The 20,747-nt window shown below is 44.5% G+C and overlaps 1 protein-coding gene across 1 annotated transcript in view; it reads right to left on the reverse strand.

Moving 5' to 3' along the window:
• cdhr2 (cadherin related family member 2) overlaps positions 1-20,747 on the reverse strand; it is a 243,476-nt gene that overhangs the window by 61,547 nt on the left and 161,182 nt on the right. Inside the window, exons 15-21 of the mRNA XM_085995270.1 lie at positions 16,074-16,135; positions 14,317-14,566; positions 13,366-13,605; positions 7,397-7,466; positions 5,650-6,270; positions 1,941-2,012; positions 344-393 (exon numbers count right to left, since the gene is read on the reverse strand). Coding sequence (XP_085851396.1) covers positions 344-393; positions 1,941-2,012; positions 5,650-6,270; positions 7,397-7,466; positions 13,366-13,605; positions 14,317-14,566; positions 16,074-16,135 — 1,365 coding nt within the window. The remainder of the gene's footprint in view (positions 1-343; positions 394-1,940; positions 2,013-5,649; positions 6,271-7,396; positions 7,467-13,365; positions 13,606-14,316; positions 14,567-16,073; positions 16,136-20,747) is intronic.

Here is a 20,747-nt window from a genome sequence, read left to right on the forward strand (position 1 = left end):
GTAGTGAAAATGGGCAACGTTCCTTTGGACTTGAATGGTATCAATATCAGGAATAATCCGTGTGGCCATTTTGCCTTTTTTTTTAAACAAATTAAGTACTCACAGGTGCAGGTTTGATAGTAGCACTGGGTTAGTACTAGTGCACGTTTGGTGCTAGTAACACTTCTACAAAAGTGAGAGGTAAATGGTCTGGGTTAGGACTCAGGATAGTCATAAATCTGCCCAGTTTCAGGTTGGTGTTTCCACTGCAGGTGCAGTACCACTTCTAGACCAATATTAATGCTTACTACTACTCACAGTATGTCACAAACGATTAAAAACATTTACAGTAATTTTGATGTACCTTAACTCTTGCTACTTCAGCAGAAATTAGTGCTAATTCTGACACGATAACTGAAATGAAAGATTATTCCATTAGTACATCTCAAAGATTGGTTTCAAACTTCAAATGGAAACATTTTATCTTACTGGCCCTCAGATATTAAAGTCACAGAGGTCAATTTTGACTTTTGGGCAACCAAAAAGCAAAGTGCACTGGTCATCTGCCCATTCTGGTGGCAAAGAGGCCGCCACAATTTTGAGGCCCCAACCACATTTAAATTTGGTAGGCATGCTGTGGGGCGTCAAACAGGCATCCCGATGCAGCTCACCAGATTGAGGCCTGAAAATTGGGCCAGGGCAGCGGCTAGCAAGGTAAAGTCCAAAGGGAGGGGTCCTGGGGTGTCAGCGGAGCAGATTATTTTTGTGGGACATAGAGGACCACTCCTGCTCCTCCGGGGCCTATCGCTTGAACCAGGCAGGCGCTTTGGACACCCGAAGGTAGGCCCCTTTCAAAATGGAGCCGGCCACATTCATGTGTGTTAATGGGGCGGTAAGGCTACCTAGCTCATTTTGACGCTGTTAATGACAGCTGAACCTGGTGAAAATCAACCCCACACAGTACAAACTGGGGCTGGCACCAGAAAATTGACCATGAAAGCTGTTGGATTAATGTAAAAACTCAAGTGGTTCACTGATGTCCTGCAGTGAAAGGAACCTGCCACCTATGATGCTAGTTCCACACTATGTGGTTGACTCTTAATGCCTTCAGGGCAACTAAGGATGGGCTATAAATACTCTTTCACCAGTGTTGTCCACATCCCAAGAAAACTGATAATGTAACAATATATGATTGGAAAATCTCTACATCTGCAGCACTGAAGAGAAAGGGAGTAATTTACACTTGGGGAGTGAACAGGAACTGGCGGTAGTGGATTGGCTGCCTGTTATACACTCTGCCCAATTTTCCATTTGATTTACTTCAATGGAAAGGAAATTTGGGCAGGGTGTATCGTGGGTAGTATCTGCCACCACCGCCTTCACCCAAAGTGTAAATCACCCCTAAACTTTACCTCACGGTTAGAAGTCAAATAAATGAGACGGCAGACAAACAGGGTACAAATGAATATTATCTGATGTGATAATATTTTACCAGTCCAGTTACTCTCCTGAATAAGGAGAACAGCCTGTGTATTATGCTCATGTCATCATTGCTCATGTGCCAGTGGCATATGGTTGTAATTAACACCTTTAGTAGAATTCAGTAGAGCTATGGGAAGTGCAGCAAATCACTGCAAAAATTAGCATTCTTTTAAATCAGTCAGCCTGCTTTGGGCAGCCTGAGCAGCCTGCAGCCAGTAACATTCCCACAGAGAAGCAGGAGCTGGTCGTTTTAATAGTAACCTGAGCGAAAGTGGTAAAAGGTCAGTCTAGCCAGGCTGTCGGCCATGAATGGCAACACTAGCTTTGATGGCAGCATCTTAGAATGGTTACAAAATCAGTAAAATGAATGGATTAACACCTTTGTTATAAAGCAAAACAGGGCTTTATGCAAATTAATTTATGCATTAATTAGCTTTTATTAATATTGTACAATGCTATTTCGAAATAAGATGACATACCAGCCACCCTTTCAAAGGAAAGAAACACAGGTTCGTTGTCGTTCACATCCACAATGTTGATTGTAAGTGTGCCTGTAGATGTTAAAAATATGTTAATGATTCAAATGTGAAGTCCTATATGGTAACTCCAAGTTGGTCTAATTCATTTATTAAATTAACTAATCCGCTAAAGACAGTGGCAATTTTTTGAATAGACAGCACATGTGACGGGATGCAGGTTAAATCTCACAATTCTCTAATCAGCAAAGCTCAGCCAGGCTCAAAAGGAACATTGGCAGAGGCCCGTGAGGCGATTGGCCGCCCGCCTTGTCAATGGCAAATTGGAAAAGGGGGAAATTATAACCAAAGAAATTGTCCAGTGGTGATTTTGCAAAAGCCTGCGATCAAGCAACGGTAACAATAACATTTACATAGTGCCTTTAATGTAGAAAAGGTATGCCTGTTTACTTGTTCCCTGTCCCAATCAATGGCCGCGATTTTGCTGGTGCTCGGAGGGCGGGTTCGGAGGCGGGTCCGCTGTCAAAATCAAAATGATTGACAGCAGATTGGAAACCCGCTGCGAACCCACCTCCATGGAAGTTTCCAAAGTGTCGGGTCTGCAAATTCAGAACACACCCGACACCAAGCAGTGGGAGAGGCATTTAAGATAGTCAACTGCTTGTTAAGTGCTTGTTAACTACTATTTTGCCAACCTTTTTCTATTTTCCAACATTTTTAATGGGGATCGTTCAGAGATCACATCAGGTAAGTAGGTCGGGTTCTCTATGTCTCCCCATTGCTGTGAATAGGTGACAGCTGCAAAAGTGGTATGAAAGCTACCATTTCACAGCTGGTCACTTTCCAATGCCAAAAGCTTGAGCCTTCAGGACTTGGAAGACACTTTTGAGCTGTATACAGTTTGGAAGTGTTTGCAGTAAACTCTCTATCCACTGTTACCTCCTTGGAGCAAGCTCTCTCACCATTGACAGATCACTTCTGTCATCTCATCTTCAGCTGCCGTCTATTCCAGCAACATTGGTGCCCTTGAAAAAATCTCACCTTGGTCCTCTGAATCCCTCCATGATCAGCCCCAACACCAAAATCACCAGACACACCAACAACAGCACCAACCTTCTCTGCAATCACCTGACACTGCACAGAACACAAGGCATCAGCACCTGAAAACATTGCTGCCCAGGAGACCAGCAATGGCATCACCATGGCCAGATTTACTTCACTTGACGCTGTACACCCTGGCTGCCACATGATGTGGCAGGTTAACACCACCCCACACCATCACCATAAATCATTCCTACAATGACCAAGCTATTCCTTTCACACTCATCACCATTGCGGGGGATACCGTTATGTCTCATCATTCACTGCAACTCACTAAGACACTTCCACAGAGCTGTCTAATAAGGCAAAGTGTTGAAAATTAAGATTTTAATGTTTGACAACACATTAACAGAAAATGTACGTGAACATTGCATAAGACACCCAAGTGGCTACCCTTGTGTTTTGTTAGTTAGTATGATTGCACTAGGATGAGGGTGAGTGTGAGGAATGACTAGTGAGACGGGGAAGTGATAATGTAGATAGAGAGGGATGGATGGAGGTGCAAGGTAAGTTGGTGTGAGTAAGGATGTGCAGGAGTAGGGTAGGGAAGGCAGAGTGATGGGGATGTGATGAGAGGCACAGCAGGATGAGGTTGAGTGTGGCTTTGCAGTAATGTTTCGTGATCTACTGAGATCATTGAAAGGTTTGTGCCACTGCACCCAGGTACTCCTGATGACATCCCTGCTTTTGCCCTCCTGTGCAATGTACAACCAGGCTGCATTGGTGTCCTGGGGAGGTCTCGTCCGTCCATGGGAAGGGAAGAGAACCTCCCTGCATGCTGTGACTCCCTCCATAAGCATATGGAGGGAGTCATGGGAGAGCCTGGGTGCATTCCTGCACCTCTGTGCAGGGCTTGTCAGTGTTGGCAGCACCTCAATGCTGCAGAACACTGGACAGCACAACTGTCAAAATCAATGTGGTCATGGTCCCTTTAAGGAAACCGGCTGCTGACACATCATCAAATGACGTCATCAGACCCGCTTCCTTTTAATTGGCTGGGAACGCCACAGGGCGGGCTTTACAAACCCTATTAACGGAAAATCTTTTTGACAGAGCGACTGCAGCCGGGAGCGGGACCGGAACTTGCTAACTACCTCTCCTGCCACAACCCCGCCTCTGCTGGGAAAATCCAGCCCAATGAGTGGGCAATTAATATCTCCTAGAATAATTATTATGTTATTGCCTGATCTGCCTACAGATTTTTTTCTTCCATTTTCCTCCCACAATTAGGGGGTCTGTAACTAATGTAAGTCGCTTTTTTATCTTTCATCTCTAACTCACCTGAATCCACCTGAACCTCTCTTTGTGTACATCAGTCCTCTCCACAGCATATATTCCCACCTTCCCCAATACTGCCAGTCCTCCTCTCCTATATTCCATCTCTCCCAAAAGTAATATAATCCAATATATTCATTTTCCACTCATGCCCTGTTTTCAGCCAAGTCTTATTAATGCTATTAAATCTAATCTTCAGACGATCACGAACCGGGAGCAGTAAGAGAAAGGCCGGAGGAGCAGGGGGAAAGGCCTCTTGGAGGCATCGGAGGCCTGTGGCGGGGGTGATTGGAGGCCTCGTGGAGAAATCGGAGGGGGGGGGTGGTTAGGCAGGGACCCTGGATCCAGGAGGTAGGTATAAAGGCACTTACCCCCTGTATGCAACAGTCTTGCTGTAACTGCCGGGTTGTAAAACCCGTCCACATGCAGTTAAAAACAAAATGGAGGTTAAAAAAGAGGCTTCCAGCCTCATTATAATATTTAAATTGACGTCCCACCCCCTGGGAGTGGGTTGGTCGTCTGCCCCCGTCCCGCCTCCCTTCCCACCTCCGTTAAAAGTGGAAGTGGGCGAGTTGGAGGCAGGTTCAGGTCGGGAATCCCATTTTTAACAATTTTAACTACTCCCATGCCCCCAACCCACCCGTTATTTTTAGGTTAAAATCCCCCCCCCCCCCCAATGTTACGCTCCCATTGGACAGCCAGTTTGGCTGAGGTTTTGGGTCTTGGTGGAGCTGACACAGTCAAACCCAATTTTGATTCTCGGCTTCTGTACTCAGACTTTTTCACTGTACTTATGCTGCAATGATCATACATATAGTGCAAATATTAGAGGCGTTTTAAATTGGATAGCGAACTTACTTCCTGATATACTGTACGTGTAAGAGACTTTACGTGTAAGCTGAAATGACTGCTCCACCTCCAGAAGAGCAGTGGCATGGGGGCAGGAGTGGGAGGGGGGCTATATCTTGCCGCACCGCTGTGTCCTGACATTGAGCTTGTTCCAAATTCTGGGGGCACAGTCAGTTACATAGTTGGAGCGAGAAACCTGCGCCTGTAAAGATGCACAGAGGCACCTGCTGGAACGGAATGGCTGAAGTCAGAGCAGGATCCAACCACTCCAACTGGGGGACCACAAGGCCCATGAAGGGCCAAAACAAAATGACTCCACAATTTTTGTTCCTTCCCTTAGGGAACAAAGAGGCAGGATTGAAAAGGTAATCCCGCTGAAATTGCCTTTTTGCACAGCTCTCAAAGACAAAGAAGAGTGTATGTGTGTATGTGCAAGTTGGAAAAGCAAAATACGGTAATACACGTGAGTATTGGAAGGATGGCTTACCAGTAGTGGACGGATCATTTTTTTCAGTGCAATCGTCAGTAACACGAATTGTAATCTCCACCTGATCATACTCCTCATAGTCAATAACTGAAGACTTATTCACATAGAGTGAGCCATTGTTATAAAGCCCAAACCAGTACCGGCATGGTGCATCTGGTTGCTTATCAATATTTTTGGATTTCAAACAAGCCACTGAAACCAGTTCATAAGATAGTGAATGATTAGTATCAACGTCACTTGCAGTTATGTCCCTCACTATTCCAGCCATGTGGTCATTTTCCATGACGTCCAGATCCTTCATTGAATCCGGATCTAGTACAGGAGGCTCATCATTCATGTCCAGTACGTAAACATAAACAGTTGCATGTGCTGACTTAGATGGACTTCCCAAATCTGAGGCACTGACACTTAAATTGTAAAATTTTGGTCCTTTGTCATAATCCAGTGCTATTGTTGGATCAACAGTAATGTTTCCTTCATATTGTTTTGGGTCGATTTTATTGATTAAGATTGTTCTTATTAGAAAGGTTCCTGTGCTACCACCTTCAATACGGTATATCACCCGGTTGTTGATTTCTGTAGCATCATTGTCACTGGCTTCAACCAATGTCACAAAGGCTCCTGTATGTGTGGTAATAACAAATGAGAAAGGTGAACATATGCTCTTAGAAGAAATGATAACATTAATACATTTAATCAAGGAAAAAATGAATACGTCACATATTATTGCATTGAACAGCATTTTGATGAAAACATGTGTGTTTAATTTTCCAGACTTTAAATTATAAATAGAATGGTAAAAAGTAAGCCTGTGATAATTTATTCAGAACATGTATAGTTATTTAATCTTCAACGATATGTAGACAGCATGATGCATTTTGCTATTAAAGGTTTTGTGTTTGTATAAATGTTTGAATGAATGAAGGTTGTGTTCTCTGCAGTTTTCATGTGGCATTATCAATCAATACTGAGCAATGAACAATTAATTTATAAAATTACAAAAACAAAATGCAAACATTATGTTTATGAGCACTGACAATGTTGATGGACTAAAAATAACATTGGAAACAATAAAGGGCTGTTTTTAAACCTGCCCACCTGGCGGAAACTGGACAGGAGGGCAGTTAAAATGGCGCATGGGACTTACCCACACTGATCCTACTGCCTTTACACAGGTTCCAGTCTTAACCTGCTCTTCTGAGCAGACAAGAGGGACACCCACCGGAGGCCAGCAGGGTCCTTCTTTAAATATGCAGATATAGCTTTGATGACATCATCAGGGCCCACTTGCCATTTTAACTGGAGTCCTCCGCGGAGGAGCTGTCAGTCCGTACCCCGATTGGTAAATCAGCTATTTCTGCTGGCAGGTCTTTGAGGTTCGCATTGTTCCTCAATAATCATAATAGCCCTGCCAACCAGTTTTCCCTTCCGTTTGTGAACTATTAATGCTCATGGAAGGAAAATCAATCATTATTTGAAGTTCTGCCTTTAGTAAGTAGACTAGCAACCGTCCAAAACAAATATGATTTTCTTTAATGTTGAAGAATAAATTAGTTGTAACACATTACCATATCCAGATGTAGATTCACCGCCAGCAAAACCATTAGTTCAATCTATTACCAGCCAAATTGGTAAGGGGGGGGGGGGGTTGGGTGGTGCGAGGAACCTGTGTTCTAACCTAAATACACAATTCAGTCCATAACAAAGATTTTCTCAATATAGTTTCTATTTCAAAGCCAGAACTTACCTAACGTGTCTTCCATTACAGAGGCATTATAGACAGGCTCAGTAAATACTGGTGAATTGTCATTTACATCCTGTTTTTAAAAAAAAAAAAATTATAAATACACAATCTTTCTTCATGACTGCAAAAGGTATTTTCATCCAAGAAAAATGTACATTAAAAATATGCATCATTTTGAAGTCTTTTCTTAAATGAACGGCCAGGCTATATTTCATCCTGATCAAACCCCCCACCCCCAACATAACTTTCCAAATGCAGCTGACAATCAGTAATGCTCTTAGAATTCTACAAAGATTTGCTTTTTCCATTGAAAATATATGTGGCTTCCTAGTTTCTTCTGGAATAATTTTTGTTCGTCACTCTATATCCTTTCCACAATCCAGATCTCTTGAGGGAGAAGGAGATAGAGGAGCAAATTTAAGGGCAAATTTCAGAGAAATGTAAATATAATAGAGCAGCAATAGTAGGGAACTTCTATTACCCTAATATAGACTGTGGGAAAAATAGTGTAAAGAGCAAGGAGGGTGAAGATTTCTTTAAAATGTGTACAGGAGAACTTTTTTAAGTATGTTTCTAGCCCAACGAGGAAGGAAGCAGTGCTGGATCTAGTTCTAGGGAATAAAGAGGGCAAGTGGAGTGTGTTTCGATGGGAGAACATCTGGGTAATAGAGACCATAATATAATTAGGTTTTAAGTAGTTATGGAAAGGGCCAAAGAAAAATCAAAGGTGAAAATAGCCAACTAGAAAAGAGACAATTCCAGTGATTTGAGAAGGGATGTAGCACAGGTGGACTGGAAACAAAGATTGGCCAAGAAAAAGTAAATGAATGGCAGGCCTTCAAGGTGGAGATAGTTCAGATACAAACCAAGCATATTCCCATAAGGAGGAAAAATAGGGCATCCAAAGCTGGAGCTTTGGCTAAGTGATAGGAGGCAAAGAGTAGTGGCTAATGGATGTTTTTTCTGACTGGAGAGAAGTATGCAGTAGGGTGCCCCAGGGATCGGTATTAGGACCATTGCCTTTTTTTGTTATATATAAATGACCTGGACTTGGATTTCAGGAGTACAATTACAAAGTTTGCGGGTGATACAAAACTTTGCAACATAGTAAATTGTGAGGAGGATATTAGCAAACTTCAGGAGGACATAGATAGGTTGGTGAAATGGGCAGTCGGATGGCAGATACAATTTAATGTGGATAAATGTGAAGTGATGCACTTTGGGAGGAACAACATGAAGAGGCAGTATAATCTAACTTACTATTTTGAGGGGGGTACAAGAGCAGAGGGACTTTGGGGTACATATTCACAAGTCTTTGAAGGTGGCAGGGCAAGTTGATTAGGCGGTTAAGAAAACTTATGGGATACTTGGTTTTGTAAATAGGGGCATTGAATACAAAAAGCAAGGGTGTCATGCTAAACCTTTACAAATCACTGGTTAGGCCTCAGCTGGACTATTGTTTACAGTTCTGGGCACAACACTTCAGGAGGGATGTCAAGGCCTTAGAGAGGGTGCAGAGGAGGTTTACCAGAATGACTTCAGTTATGTGGAGAGACTGGAGAAGCTGAGATTGTTCCCCTTAAAGCAGAGAAGGTTAATGGGAGATTTAATAGAGGTATTCAAAATTATGAGGGTTTTTTATAGAGCAAGTAGGGAGAAACTGCTGCCGCTGGCAAGTGGGTCGGTAACCAGAGGTCACAGATTTAAAATAATTGGCAAAAGAACCAGAGGGAAATGAGTTTTTTTTCATAAAGAGGGTTGTTAAGATCTGGAATGTACTATCTGAAAGGGTGGTGGCAGCAGATTCCATAGAAACTTCAAAAGGCAATTAGACATGTACTTGATGATGACTAATTTGTAGTTATGGGGTAAAAGCTGGGGTGTGGGACTAAATTGGGCACCTCTTTCAAAGAGCCGGCACAGGCATGATGGGCCAAATGGCCTCCTTCTGTGCTGTATGATTCTAAGATTCTATGGGGGAGAAATTCAGTATCGCCCCATTTGGGGCGCAATTATCGGCCGGGCGCAAAGATTAGTGCCTGGCGCTAATTATCGCCTCCGACTGCAAACTTGGCTTTTATCGCCCCTGGAGGTGACTGGAGCGCTAAATCAGGCGCTTCACATCTGCCTTAAGGCGCAAAGGCCAAGGAGCGAGGCGCTAACTCACAGCGCTGGTGAAGCTCATGTGATGTCAGTCAGCAATGGAACACAGACACACTGCACCGGCCAATTCTTAAAGGGGAGTTCTGATGAATGGTCATCGACCTGAAACGTTAACTCTGTTTCTCTCTTCACAGATGCTGCTTGACCTGCTGAGTTTCTCCAGCATTTTCTGTTTTTATCTTAAAGGGGAGGGTTTATCTTGGTCTCCATCTACATCCTGTTCATTGCAGCCTTGAGTCTCGGCCTGGAGAGACCTGTACATCAAATCTGCTGGAAAGAACAATGGAGAGGCCCAGGGAAAGAGCTCAGAGTGCAGCCCCCACAGTCTCTTCTAAATAGATACAAGGAAGGGCAAATCAAAATGAACCTGCAAAGTGCTGCTCAGTACCCAAAACTCCTTCACACAGTGTAGAATCTCTCCAGAAGTCTCTCTCAGAATACATGGTGCAAAAATGTCACCAACAAAAAAAGGCAGGAAGCGGTCGCCTTTAAATAGCGCTCCCCCAGTCCCTTCCCGACTGCAAAACGCTCCCCTCAACCTTTCATTGCTAGCGGCAGGCGTTAAGGCAGGGGGCGCCACTCAATTTCCAGTCCAGGGCGCTACCGGGGCGTTGCACACTCAACTGACGTCACGATCTGCCAGCGCAGGAGATCGTGACGGTAGTGCTTAGCGCCGCCACAAAATGTCCGGTCAATTTCGCGAGAGGTGCAGATATCGCCGCGCCCGGGCGATAGTTGGTTTGTGCCCCACTTAGCACCCTCTTAAGGCGCTAATGGGTGGCACTACCAACTGAATTTTTCCCCCTATGACTCTAAGATTCTATGGCCTAAAAATTTGGTTGCTTTGCAAGTCAACTAGCACCTGGGCGCGACGCCGCCAATGCCTCCCGCGAAATTCAGCAGGAGGTTAGCGGCGGTGGTAACCATTAGCACCCCGCGGCACTGCACCGCCGGTGATAACATCACCGCCGTGCGCAGCGCCCCGCTCAGCCCCCGGCCGCATTCTTCGGTAGCGCCTCCTGACCTACCGCCGGACGCTAGGTCCGACGGGGTCAGGGTGGCCTACCTGCGGCCGGGGCAGCGCTAATTAAAGGGAAAGTGCCGGGCCGCCATTTTTATTGCTGGCCACCTGCCAGCACCTGCCCCCTCTGCTGTCACCGGCCTCCTCTGAAGCCCCCCCGCCGAATGCCGGCTGCGCTCCGTGAGCCCAGCACTTCTCTTGAGTGCCGGGCTCTTTTGCCGGCACTCCAATCCCTGGTGGCCCAGCTGGGCCCCGGGTCACGCTGCACAAGACCCCTCCCCTTTAAGAAGGGGAGGAAGGCCTGCAGTATCACAGCACGTAGAGCCGCGATATTCACTCGCAGCACCCCAAGAGGGAGACGCGGTGCTTCCAGTAGCACCCCGCTTCCCTCTTGGGGCGCTACCAATGTATTCCGGTTGCGGGGGCGCTACATTTTTCAGGGCGCTAAAAATTTTTGACAGATGAAACATCATACGGTGATGTTCTCTGTAACCGGTTTTCCCTTAATTGGCCTGCTAAGCCCACTGGGCGGGCTTAACAAGGTCAATCAAGGTAAAATAGTGTGGGTTGGCCAGACGTTGATGGAGGCGGGACTGAAACCCAACAAGTGAGAGTCCCGCCTCCAAAAGCTCCCCATTGGCAAAATCACCCCCTATGATTCTATGATTCCAAGATTCTGTGATTCTAAGATTCTATGATTTTAAGATTCCAAGATTCTATGATTCCAAGATTCTATGATTTTAAGATTCCAAGATTCTATGATTTTAAGATTCCAAAATTCTATGATTTTAAGATTCCAAGATTCTATGATTTTAAGATTCTAAGATTCTATGATTTTAAGATTCTGTGATTCTAAGCATCTCTGATGTTCAAGGTATTCTGATTTCTTTGTTGTAAAATAGTCATCTCACTAAATATCATTTTAATTCATCTAACTAGATGCTGTCTCTGTAGATTTCTGACCCTTATTAGTTTCCTTTAAACACGCTTATTTACCATACATATTGGTATGATCAGTAAGATTATTTATAAATATTCTAAAAGGTAGAAGTCCCAGGAATTATCCTTGTGATATCCCCAGTCATCGCTATCCAGCTAGAATTGATACCATTGATTGTTATCCTATCTTTCCTATTATTTTATCAACTTATTATCCAACTGACAATGTCCTTCCAGTAATCCAGACATTTCACTTTAACCACAAGTCTCTTTCAAGTCCTAGGGCCCCGATTTTAACTTAGGGCTATATTTCGACGGGTAAGTTTTGGTGTCAGTTCCCAATTTTAACTGCTGGGTAGGTTGGGTTGAATTTGGGGTCATGTGCGTCTCAAAGTACAGAGATCACAAACATTTCTTTGACTTGGATTTTGAGTTACATTTTCAAATAATTCCAATAATTGTTTAGTTATAGCTTGTCTTTTACAAATATGTGCTGGCTCCAAATTTTTTTCCCTTACTCTAACTGTTTTTCCATTTTGATGACTGTCTGTATCTAACGAGCTGTGACAATTTTCAGACTTCCACTCTCATTTCCTTAACTATTCTCATTTATAAAATTCTATTTCAATGTTGCAAATTAATTTTTTTACAGGCCAGTAAGTATATACAATTGATTTTATGACTCCAATCTTATCTCGCAGGCAGGGAGGGAGTGGGATGGGGGGCAATTTTGCGGTTGAAAAACCCGGAAGTATGGGTTTTAATGGCAGGACCTGATTACCATGTTTTGTCTTTGTTTCCCGCCACAGCCAGCCAGATTGAGAGGCTGGATGGTTTTTCAGGCATGTAGGCCTTTGGCACCAGGCTGTAGCCAGGGAGCAAAGAGGAGGGAGGTAGGGATTGGAAAGGCCAGAGGGGAGACCAAAGGCCAGAGGGGATATCAGAGGCCAAAGGGAAGATCTGAAGGGTCGGTGGGAATGGCGGCGATCGGAAGGGTCGGGGGGAATCCGATCATGGTGGGTGGGTGAAGCAGGTAAACTGGATCCAGCAGGTAAATGGAAATGCACTTACCTGCTGGATCCAGCAGTCCTCACTTCCCTTCAGCTGCCAGGTTAAATTTAAAATGGTGGTTAATTCTGAGGCGCACAGTCTTATTATAATATTTAAATGACCAACCCACCTCCTGCGAGAGGGTTGGTTCCCCAACCCCCGTCCCGTCTCGGTTAAAACCGGAAGTAGGCAGGTTGAGGTCGGGTTTCAGATTTTTAACATTTTTACATCCCACCTGACCCAAACTCACCCGTTTTTGGGGATTAAAATTTCCCTCCTACCTCTCCCAGTCTACCAATATTTTAATTCTTGTTCTAGTTCACTTTTAATAAAGACACAATTTTATCATTACACAAAGAAAATCAGTCAAAGGCAAAGTCCACTTAGTGTCAACCATCTAGTCTACCATTCTGTCTGCCTCTTGAATATAAATGATTCCCCAAACTGAAGACTGCTCCAAAAACTGACGGTCCAACCAAATGCTAAAATTCTAAGCAAACCTTTCACCATCGCAAACTAAGACATACCAAGCAAAGTAAAATGCTTTCAAGCCATGCCCTAATACTTTAGATTACATTACAGGGTTAATTGCATAAAACCTTTCAAGAACACACAGACCCTTTTTCAGCTGTCAATGAAAAGAATGAAGGGATGAGTATTATTTTGAAATTGAAACCCCAAAAAATACCTTTATGGTCTTGCTTCCGAGTACTTAAATACTGCAGATCTCATATTGCTTCTATTCTTATTTCTAAAATTACAACCAAATATGTATACGACACAACGTTCAAAAACTTACCTCTACATTGATAGTGACGTTGACAGTTGTTGAAAGAGAAGGAACTCCTAAATCATACGCTTCCACAATTAGAATGATTTTTCCATCTAAAGAGGATTTCATGTCCTCTCGATCTATAGGGCCAACTGAACAAAGAACACCCGTGATGGGATCAATAGTAAAATTTTGTTGGTAGTCACCAGCAGCTATAGCGTAGCGAATCTTACTGTTATTGGTGCCTTCCTGATCATTGTCGAAAGCCTTTACAAAAAATAGAAATTCAAAAATAAATCAGAGGGTGACTTTTCTGATTTTTCCTCACTTTAAATTGTTTCTTATCACAAGGCTTCATCCTTCAGCCAACCTGACTCAGTGGCCTCTTTACCACCCTGCTATGGTTCTCTCCCTCTGCCTCACCTTAGTAGCATTTCACTAAATTTTATGGCCTGATTGGATAGTAACAAAGTTCAACCAATGGGACAGATAGATCCTGTCAACCACCAAAGCTTGACCAACACACAGTATTTGCTTTTCCAGTTAATTAAGTGAAGCCTCGTGATATTTTCTACAATTAGTGGAATAAGGTCACTATTATGTCTTGATTATGTTCAGACAAGATAAATTTAAGTGTGTCTCTTAATCTCAAAAAGAGCTGCCAATGCAACATATATTAGTGGGCATAAGCTCTCAACACAAATTTGGCACTAAATTAGCAATCTCACTCAGCATGGCTCTCATGGGAAGCAGAAAAATGTTATACTGATATAGCAGAGTTGCTCCTTCTGAGGTTGGGAAGTAGCACACTGTTGGGACAGAGGGAACTAACCTGTGCTATACTTGACCTGATAGTACGTGATGCTGACACTGGATGCCTAAAATGGAAAATATCCTAATCTCCAGCACTAACTTCACTCAATTTAAACACAAAAATGAAAAATAAACATATATAAAACGTGTTGTGTTTTGACCTACCTCAATTGTAATGTTTAATTCATTTTTTTTGCCTTCCATGATGAATGCATTGTAGGAGTCTCTTGCCATCACTGGGCTCAAATCATTTATGTCTTCCAGAACAATTTCAAGGGATGTAGTACCTGTACGGTTCCCACCATCTGTTGCCTGAAGGGTCGCATAATAAATGGGCCGTTTCTCTCTGTCAAGTGTTGTGCTGTTCGCAACTGTGATTACACCTGTCCTGCTATCAACTTTAAATTCATTTCTTCTGTTAAAAGAACAATTAAATTATACTTCAGCAGTCAAGAATTCACATACACGTTTTTTTTGACAAACATCGTCAAAGCTGAATAAATAATATTCTAGTAATATTTCTGATACTTCAACATTTCAGCATTGAATTTTCTAAATAACAAAGCAAAAAATTCTATTGGTGCATTGTGCCATGGGCAGTGCAGCGGGTGGAAGCTCCACCTGCCCCAGCCTTGACCCCATCCTAAATCTCAGGTAGTGGGGACATTTGCATATTTGGGACAGGCACCTACATCAGTATCAGCACTACAGACGGACCACCCCAATGGATCTGCCGCCATTTTGGAATGGAACTTTGACGCCCCAAAGTGGGGAGTTGGTGACCACAGGATGAAGTCTCCAAGGATTTCCAAGGTCATATGTTGTTGCTTCCTTGATGCGAACACATACTCGCATGGGAACGATTGCTTTTTTAGTAGTGCATAGCGAGGCCCATGTTCAACCCTCTACAGTATTCCTGATTCTTACAAGCATATGCACTGCTAGCCATAACTGAGGGGTATATGGTGAGATTTCCAGTGAAGCCCTTATCCCACTAGATGCAGCCCCCAAAATTATATTGGGATGGAAGGGGAATGGGCAGAGGAACTGCCTGTCCCCATGCTGTGTCCCCGCCCTCCGGGTCAGAAATTACCATAGGACCGAGGAGAATACAAAGTCCCAACAGAAATAGGAGCCACTCCTGACTTCCCACTCCTCAACTCCTGGGAAGACTGCCTTATGCTTCAAAAAGGAGTAGAAGTTTGAGGCTTTCATATCGACAAAAATATTTTTGTGCTTTTTTCTCTCAAATTTATTCTCTTCGTCTCCCGAAGGAGCTGAATATTGCTGGAGTCACAGTTCATCAGTGCCGATAGCCTCCTTGTAGCTCTCGTAAGTGACCATTCTTTATGTGTGATTTTAGACGGTCAGTGTCAGCAGGCTACTCAACAATGGAGGCATTGCAACCGAGCTCAATTCTGTTGCTGTCCATGCACTGTGCGCTCAGATCGACATAGACGATGGATAAAACCTGAGACACTGCTGTTTTTTCATGGCTCAGGCCTTCATATAGCAGCTTATGATTTCAGCTATGTACCTTTTATCAGGGTTTGTTGAAGGGTACACTCCTAAAACATCATATCCTGTCTTATCTCTTTATGTATGCTGATTGACTTGCAGTGTATTTCCAGAAAACCATAAATACAATTTAACATTTAGGGGCCAATTTTAACTTCCCACCAGACGAGAAATGGGTGGCAGCGGTTTGGTTGCCTGTTTTACATCCCATCCGAGTGTCCTTTCCTAGCGGGAACAGTTGAAAGTGATCTTTTAATTCCCACAAGTGTAGACACACTTACCAATGACTTTCATGCCACAAACTTTTATCAAGAATAGCAAATTAACTCATTTCTATTTAAATCCATTAAAATCAGTTACTAATTCCAAATAATAGTAATGAAGTTTTGATAATGAATACATACATGCTAGCAGGTAACAGGCTGTATGTAATTTTACCAAAGATGTCACTGTCGGGATCAGTTGCCTGTGGAAAAAGTTTTTAAAATAAATATTAAAGGTGGCATTGACACCTATATTCTACAGCTTTTGTATTATACTTTGTTCAAAAAGGTTTTCCCAGGGAAGAGTCAATGAACATTTTGGCTAAACCAGAAATTTGGGATGTTAAATCTGTAAGGAAATGCAATTAAGTTTGAGGACAAAATTTCTCATATCTAAAAGTACTTTCTCATCAAATGAACTGAAAAATTGAACCATCCAATGTGCTGGAAAAGATCTATTTAATTTATACCAACCACAAATATTCAAGCTTGTGTTTGTGCAAAAATAATTACGAATGAATTTCAGCTAGTCACGTCAATGCAAAAAAAATAACAGACATGATTAGGTAGAAATGCAATAGGTAATTCTGATGTTGATGCATTTTTTGTTTAATTTGAAAGCAAATGATGCTAATATTTCAGTGGGCTTTCTGAAAAACTCTGTAGAACCCAGCACCCACAGATTCCCACTTTTGTTTCAATTTTCCAGCATCATGTATTTTCCTGCACAGTGTGCTGCAGACAGCACCTGATGGGCTCGATTTTGTCAGTGTGGGCGGGCTGCGGCATGTCAGGTGGCATTCGTGTCAGGACGCCGACTCCGAAGTGAAGTGGGGAAAAAGTGTGATTTTCCCCTAATTGAGCAAGTCTTTTCATCCAGAAAGTCACCTCCAATTATGTCATCAATGCTGCTGGATTTAAGGCCTGCAAGCAGCCTTGCTTCTTCTGGGGACTACAAACTTTATGGCCATTGTAGTAAGCCCTTCATTGGTCGACTATGTCCACCAGTAGGCCAAAGTGTGCTCCACGCTTCGATGAGCCCTCCCTCCAAGTTCGGGCGGAGGGTGCAAGATCCAATAAAGAGGTGCTCTTCCCTTCCTCAGGGAGAAAAAAGCCACCCCAGCAGACTAAAGCTGTGTGGCTGCAAGTGGCCCAGGAGGTCCACTCCATCTTGATGAGCCACAGAACCTGGCTGCAATGCAGGAAGAGGTTTCATGACCTTCTCCGCACAGGAAAAGTGAGTATGACTTTCCCATCACCCTCAATCTGATCCCCATCGCCTCTCCTCACTAGCACTCTGCTTTGCCAACCTCTTCCTCCGCATCCCACTTGACAATTACATGCCTGAACCCTTACCCATTCCCTCTCTCTCTATGGTCACATTCACTTAACTATTTGACCATGCAGCCCTCACACTCCCTATCACTGTGACGCAATGACAACAACTTACAACACACAGGGAGGGCCCTTTGTCTCCTTCTAAGCATCTATGCTATGGATTCTCTACAGTCACTCCTTCATTCTCACTCAAACTCCACTTGTGTCCCTCATTGCAGGAAAAGAGAGCCCACAATAAGAGGGAAAGAGTCATGACAGGAGGAGGGCCACCCTCAGTAGCCCAGCTCACCCCCTGGGAGGAGGCGGCGGCCCTGGAGATCGCCGGAGTGGAGGAGGATTCCCAAGTGGGGGACGGACAGACGGGCGCATCACAGCAAGCTGGAGACAGAATAGTTTGGCATCTCACTCATTGACATTGCATGAGTCACTGATAATGATTCTGATGCTCTAACAGATTGACTTATGATCATCTGCACTATTCAATGTGCATGCAACCTTGACCTCACATCTCTAACTCTTTCCTTTACTCCACCACAGGACCATCGAAAGCCCCCGTCCCCACTGTCCAGGAGGAACAGCCTGAGCCTTAAGACTCCTCAGAGGAAGCTGCAACCTCTGAGGGTGCAGCATCAGCAGAATTCAGCGCACCCAGCACCGGCGCAGACACTCACACCTCGGTGGGACCTTCGCGAGATAGAGTAGTGTTGTCACCTGGTGTATCACAGCTCACAAGTGAGCATCAGCAGATGGTGGAGACAGGGACAGCAGTGGAGAGTCCTCATCAGAGGGCGGCGGATTCTGTCAGCTCGGCTCAGCTGCTTGTCGACTAAGTGCTTCTGGGTCCATCTAGAAGGAGAGCAGTGCTGGAACTCCAGAAACAGGTGCAGGAGTCTCTGGCAGATTTTGTCTCCATGGTCGCTGCGAGTGTGGAGCAAATGGAGGAGTCCATCGTGAACATGAGCAGAGCCTTTGTGGAGGCATTGGCGCATGAACGCATCACCGCAGAAAGGATGTCTACCTCCATGGTAAGGCTGGCTAAAGTAGAGGAGAGGATGGCTACGGTAGAGGAGAGGGTGGCTGCTGCCATGGAGGATCTTACTTGCCAGGGTATTGAAAACATGGTCATTGTTCAGAATGGAATGACATCTCTTGGGGAGCGATGGTCAGCTATTGAGCAGAGAAACCAGAACTTCATGGGAGTCCTCTGCAGTAGGACTTCCAGTGCAGAAACGGGTACTCATGGGCCTCCTGCAGTGCAGCAATGTGCTGTCAAGCCACTTGCTAGCTCTGAAGTGGGGCTGACCCATGAGAGGGATGTTGGTGGCAGACAACAAGGAAGTGGGGGCTCCTCTCCGAGCGCTCACATGACCAAGCCACTACAAAGCCCTCGGTCAGAGCCCCACCAGAGTCCTCACCCAACTGAGATGGGTGTCTCAGCCCCTGTACAGCTGCAGGAGCAGCAGACAGATGCCGAGCCCTCACAGGTTCGCAATCCCAGAGGACGCCAGCCTGGTACCGTGGTATGCTCCTCCTGCGCTATGTGGGAACTCAGGGACACTTCCTGTGTCCCTGACAACTATGTGTGCAGGAAGTGTGTCCAGCTGCAGCTACTGGCAGACCACATTGCGGCGCTGCAGCTGCGATTGGATATATACTGGACCATTCGCGAGGCTGAGGACGTGAATAGCATGCTTAATCAGTTGGTCACACCACAGGCAAAGGTTGGACAGGCAGAAAGGGAACGGGTGACCAACAGACAGAGTACTAGGCACAGGCAGGTAGTGCAGGGGTCCCCTGTGGACATCCCCCTCTCAAACAGATACACCACTTTGAGTGTTGTTGGGGGGGATGGCTTATCAGAGGAAGGCAGCAGCAGCCAAATTCTCCTGGCACCAGGAGTGGCTCTGCTGCACAGGATGGGAGGAAAAAGAGGGGTAGAGCAATAGTAATAGGGGAATCTATTGTAAGAGGAATAGATAGGCGTTTCTGCGGCCACAAACGAGACTCCAGGATGGTGTGTTGCCTCCCTGGTGCAAGGGTCAAGGAGGTCTCAGAGCGGCTGCAGAACATCATGGAAGGGGAGGGTGAACAGCCAGTTGTCGTGGTGCATATAGGTACCAACGATATAGGTAAAAAACGGGATGAGGTCCTAAAAGCTGAATATAGGGAGTTAGGAGGTAAATTTAAAAATAGGACCTCAAAGGTAGTAAGCTCAGGATTGCTACCAGCGCCATGTGCTAGTCAGAGTACAAATAGAAGGATATTTCAGATGAATACATGGCTAGAGGAATGGTGCGAGGGGGAGGGATTCAAATTCCTGGGACATTGGAACCGGTTCTGGGGGAGGTGGGACCAGTTCAATCCGGAGGGTTTGCACCTGGGCAGGGCCGGGACAGATGTCCTAGGGGGAGTGTTTGCTAGTGCTCTGGGGGAGGGTTTAAACTAAAATGGCAGGTGGTTGGGAACCTGAGCAGGGGCACAGAGGAAAGGGAAACAAGGATAAAAGCAAAAGATAGGAAGGAGAAAAACAAAAGTGGCAGTCAGAGAAATCAACGGTTTAAATCAAACATGGCCACAGTAAATAATAATTCTAATAGGTCTAAGAGCATGAAAAAAACAAGCCTGAAGGCCTTGTGTCTTAATGCGAGGAGCATTTGTAATAAGGTGGATGAATTAGCTGCGTAAATAGAGGTAAACGAATATGATTTGATTGGAATTACGGAAACATGGCTCCAGGGTGGCCAAGGCTGGGAACTCAACATCCAGGGGTATTCAATATTCAGGCAAGACAAGCAAAAATGAAAAGGAGGTGGGGTAGCATTGCTGGTTAAAGAGGGGATTAACACAATTGTAAGGAAGGATATTAGCTCTGATGATGTGGAATCTGTATGGGTAGAACTGAGAAATACCAAGGGGCAGAAAACGTTAGTGGGAGTGGTATATAGACCACCAAACAGTAATGCGGAGGTTGGGGATGGCATTAAAAGGGAAATAAGAGAAGCGTGCAATAAGGGCACAGCAGTCATCATGGGTGACTTTAATCTACATATAGATTGGGCTAACCAAATTGGTAACAATACTGTGGAGGAGGAATTTCTGGAGTGTTTACGGGATGGTTTCCTGGACCAATATGTCGAGGAACCAACCAGAGATCATGCCATCTTAGACTGGGTATTAGGTAATGAGAAAGGATTAATTAGCAATCTTGTTGTACGAGGTCCCTTGGGTCGGAGCGATCATAATATGATCGAATTCTTCATTAAGATGGAGAATGAAGTAGTTGACTCAGAGACTAGGGTCCTGAATTTAAATAAAGGAAACTACGATGGTCTGAGGCGCGAGTTGGGTAGGATTGATTGGGGAATGTCACACAAAGGGTTGACGGAGGATAGACAATCGCAAACATTCAAAGACCGCATGGATGAACTACAGAATTTGTTCGTCCCAGTTTGGCATAAAAATAAAACAACAAAGGTG

This window comes from Somniosus microcephalus, chromosome 8 (assembly GCF_052327205.1).
Source record: "Somniosus microcephalus isolate GS21.2 chromosome 8, FLI_Smic_1.0, whole genome shotgun sequence".
NCBI classification, from domain to species: Eukaryota; Metazoa; Chordata; class Chondrichthyes; order Squaliformes; family Somniosidae; genus Somniosus; species Somniosus microcephalus.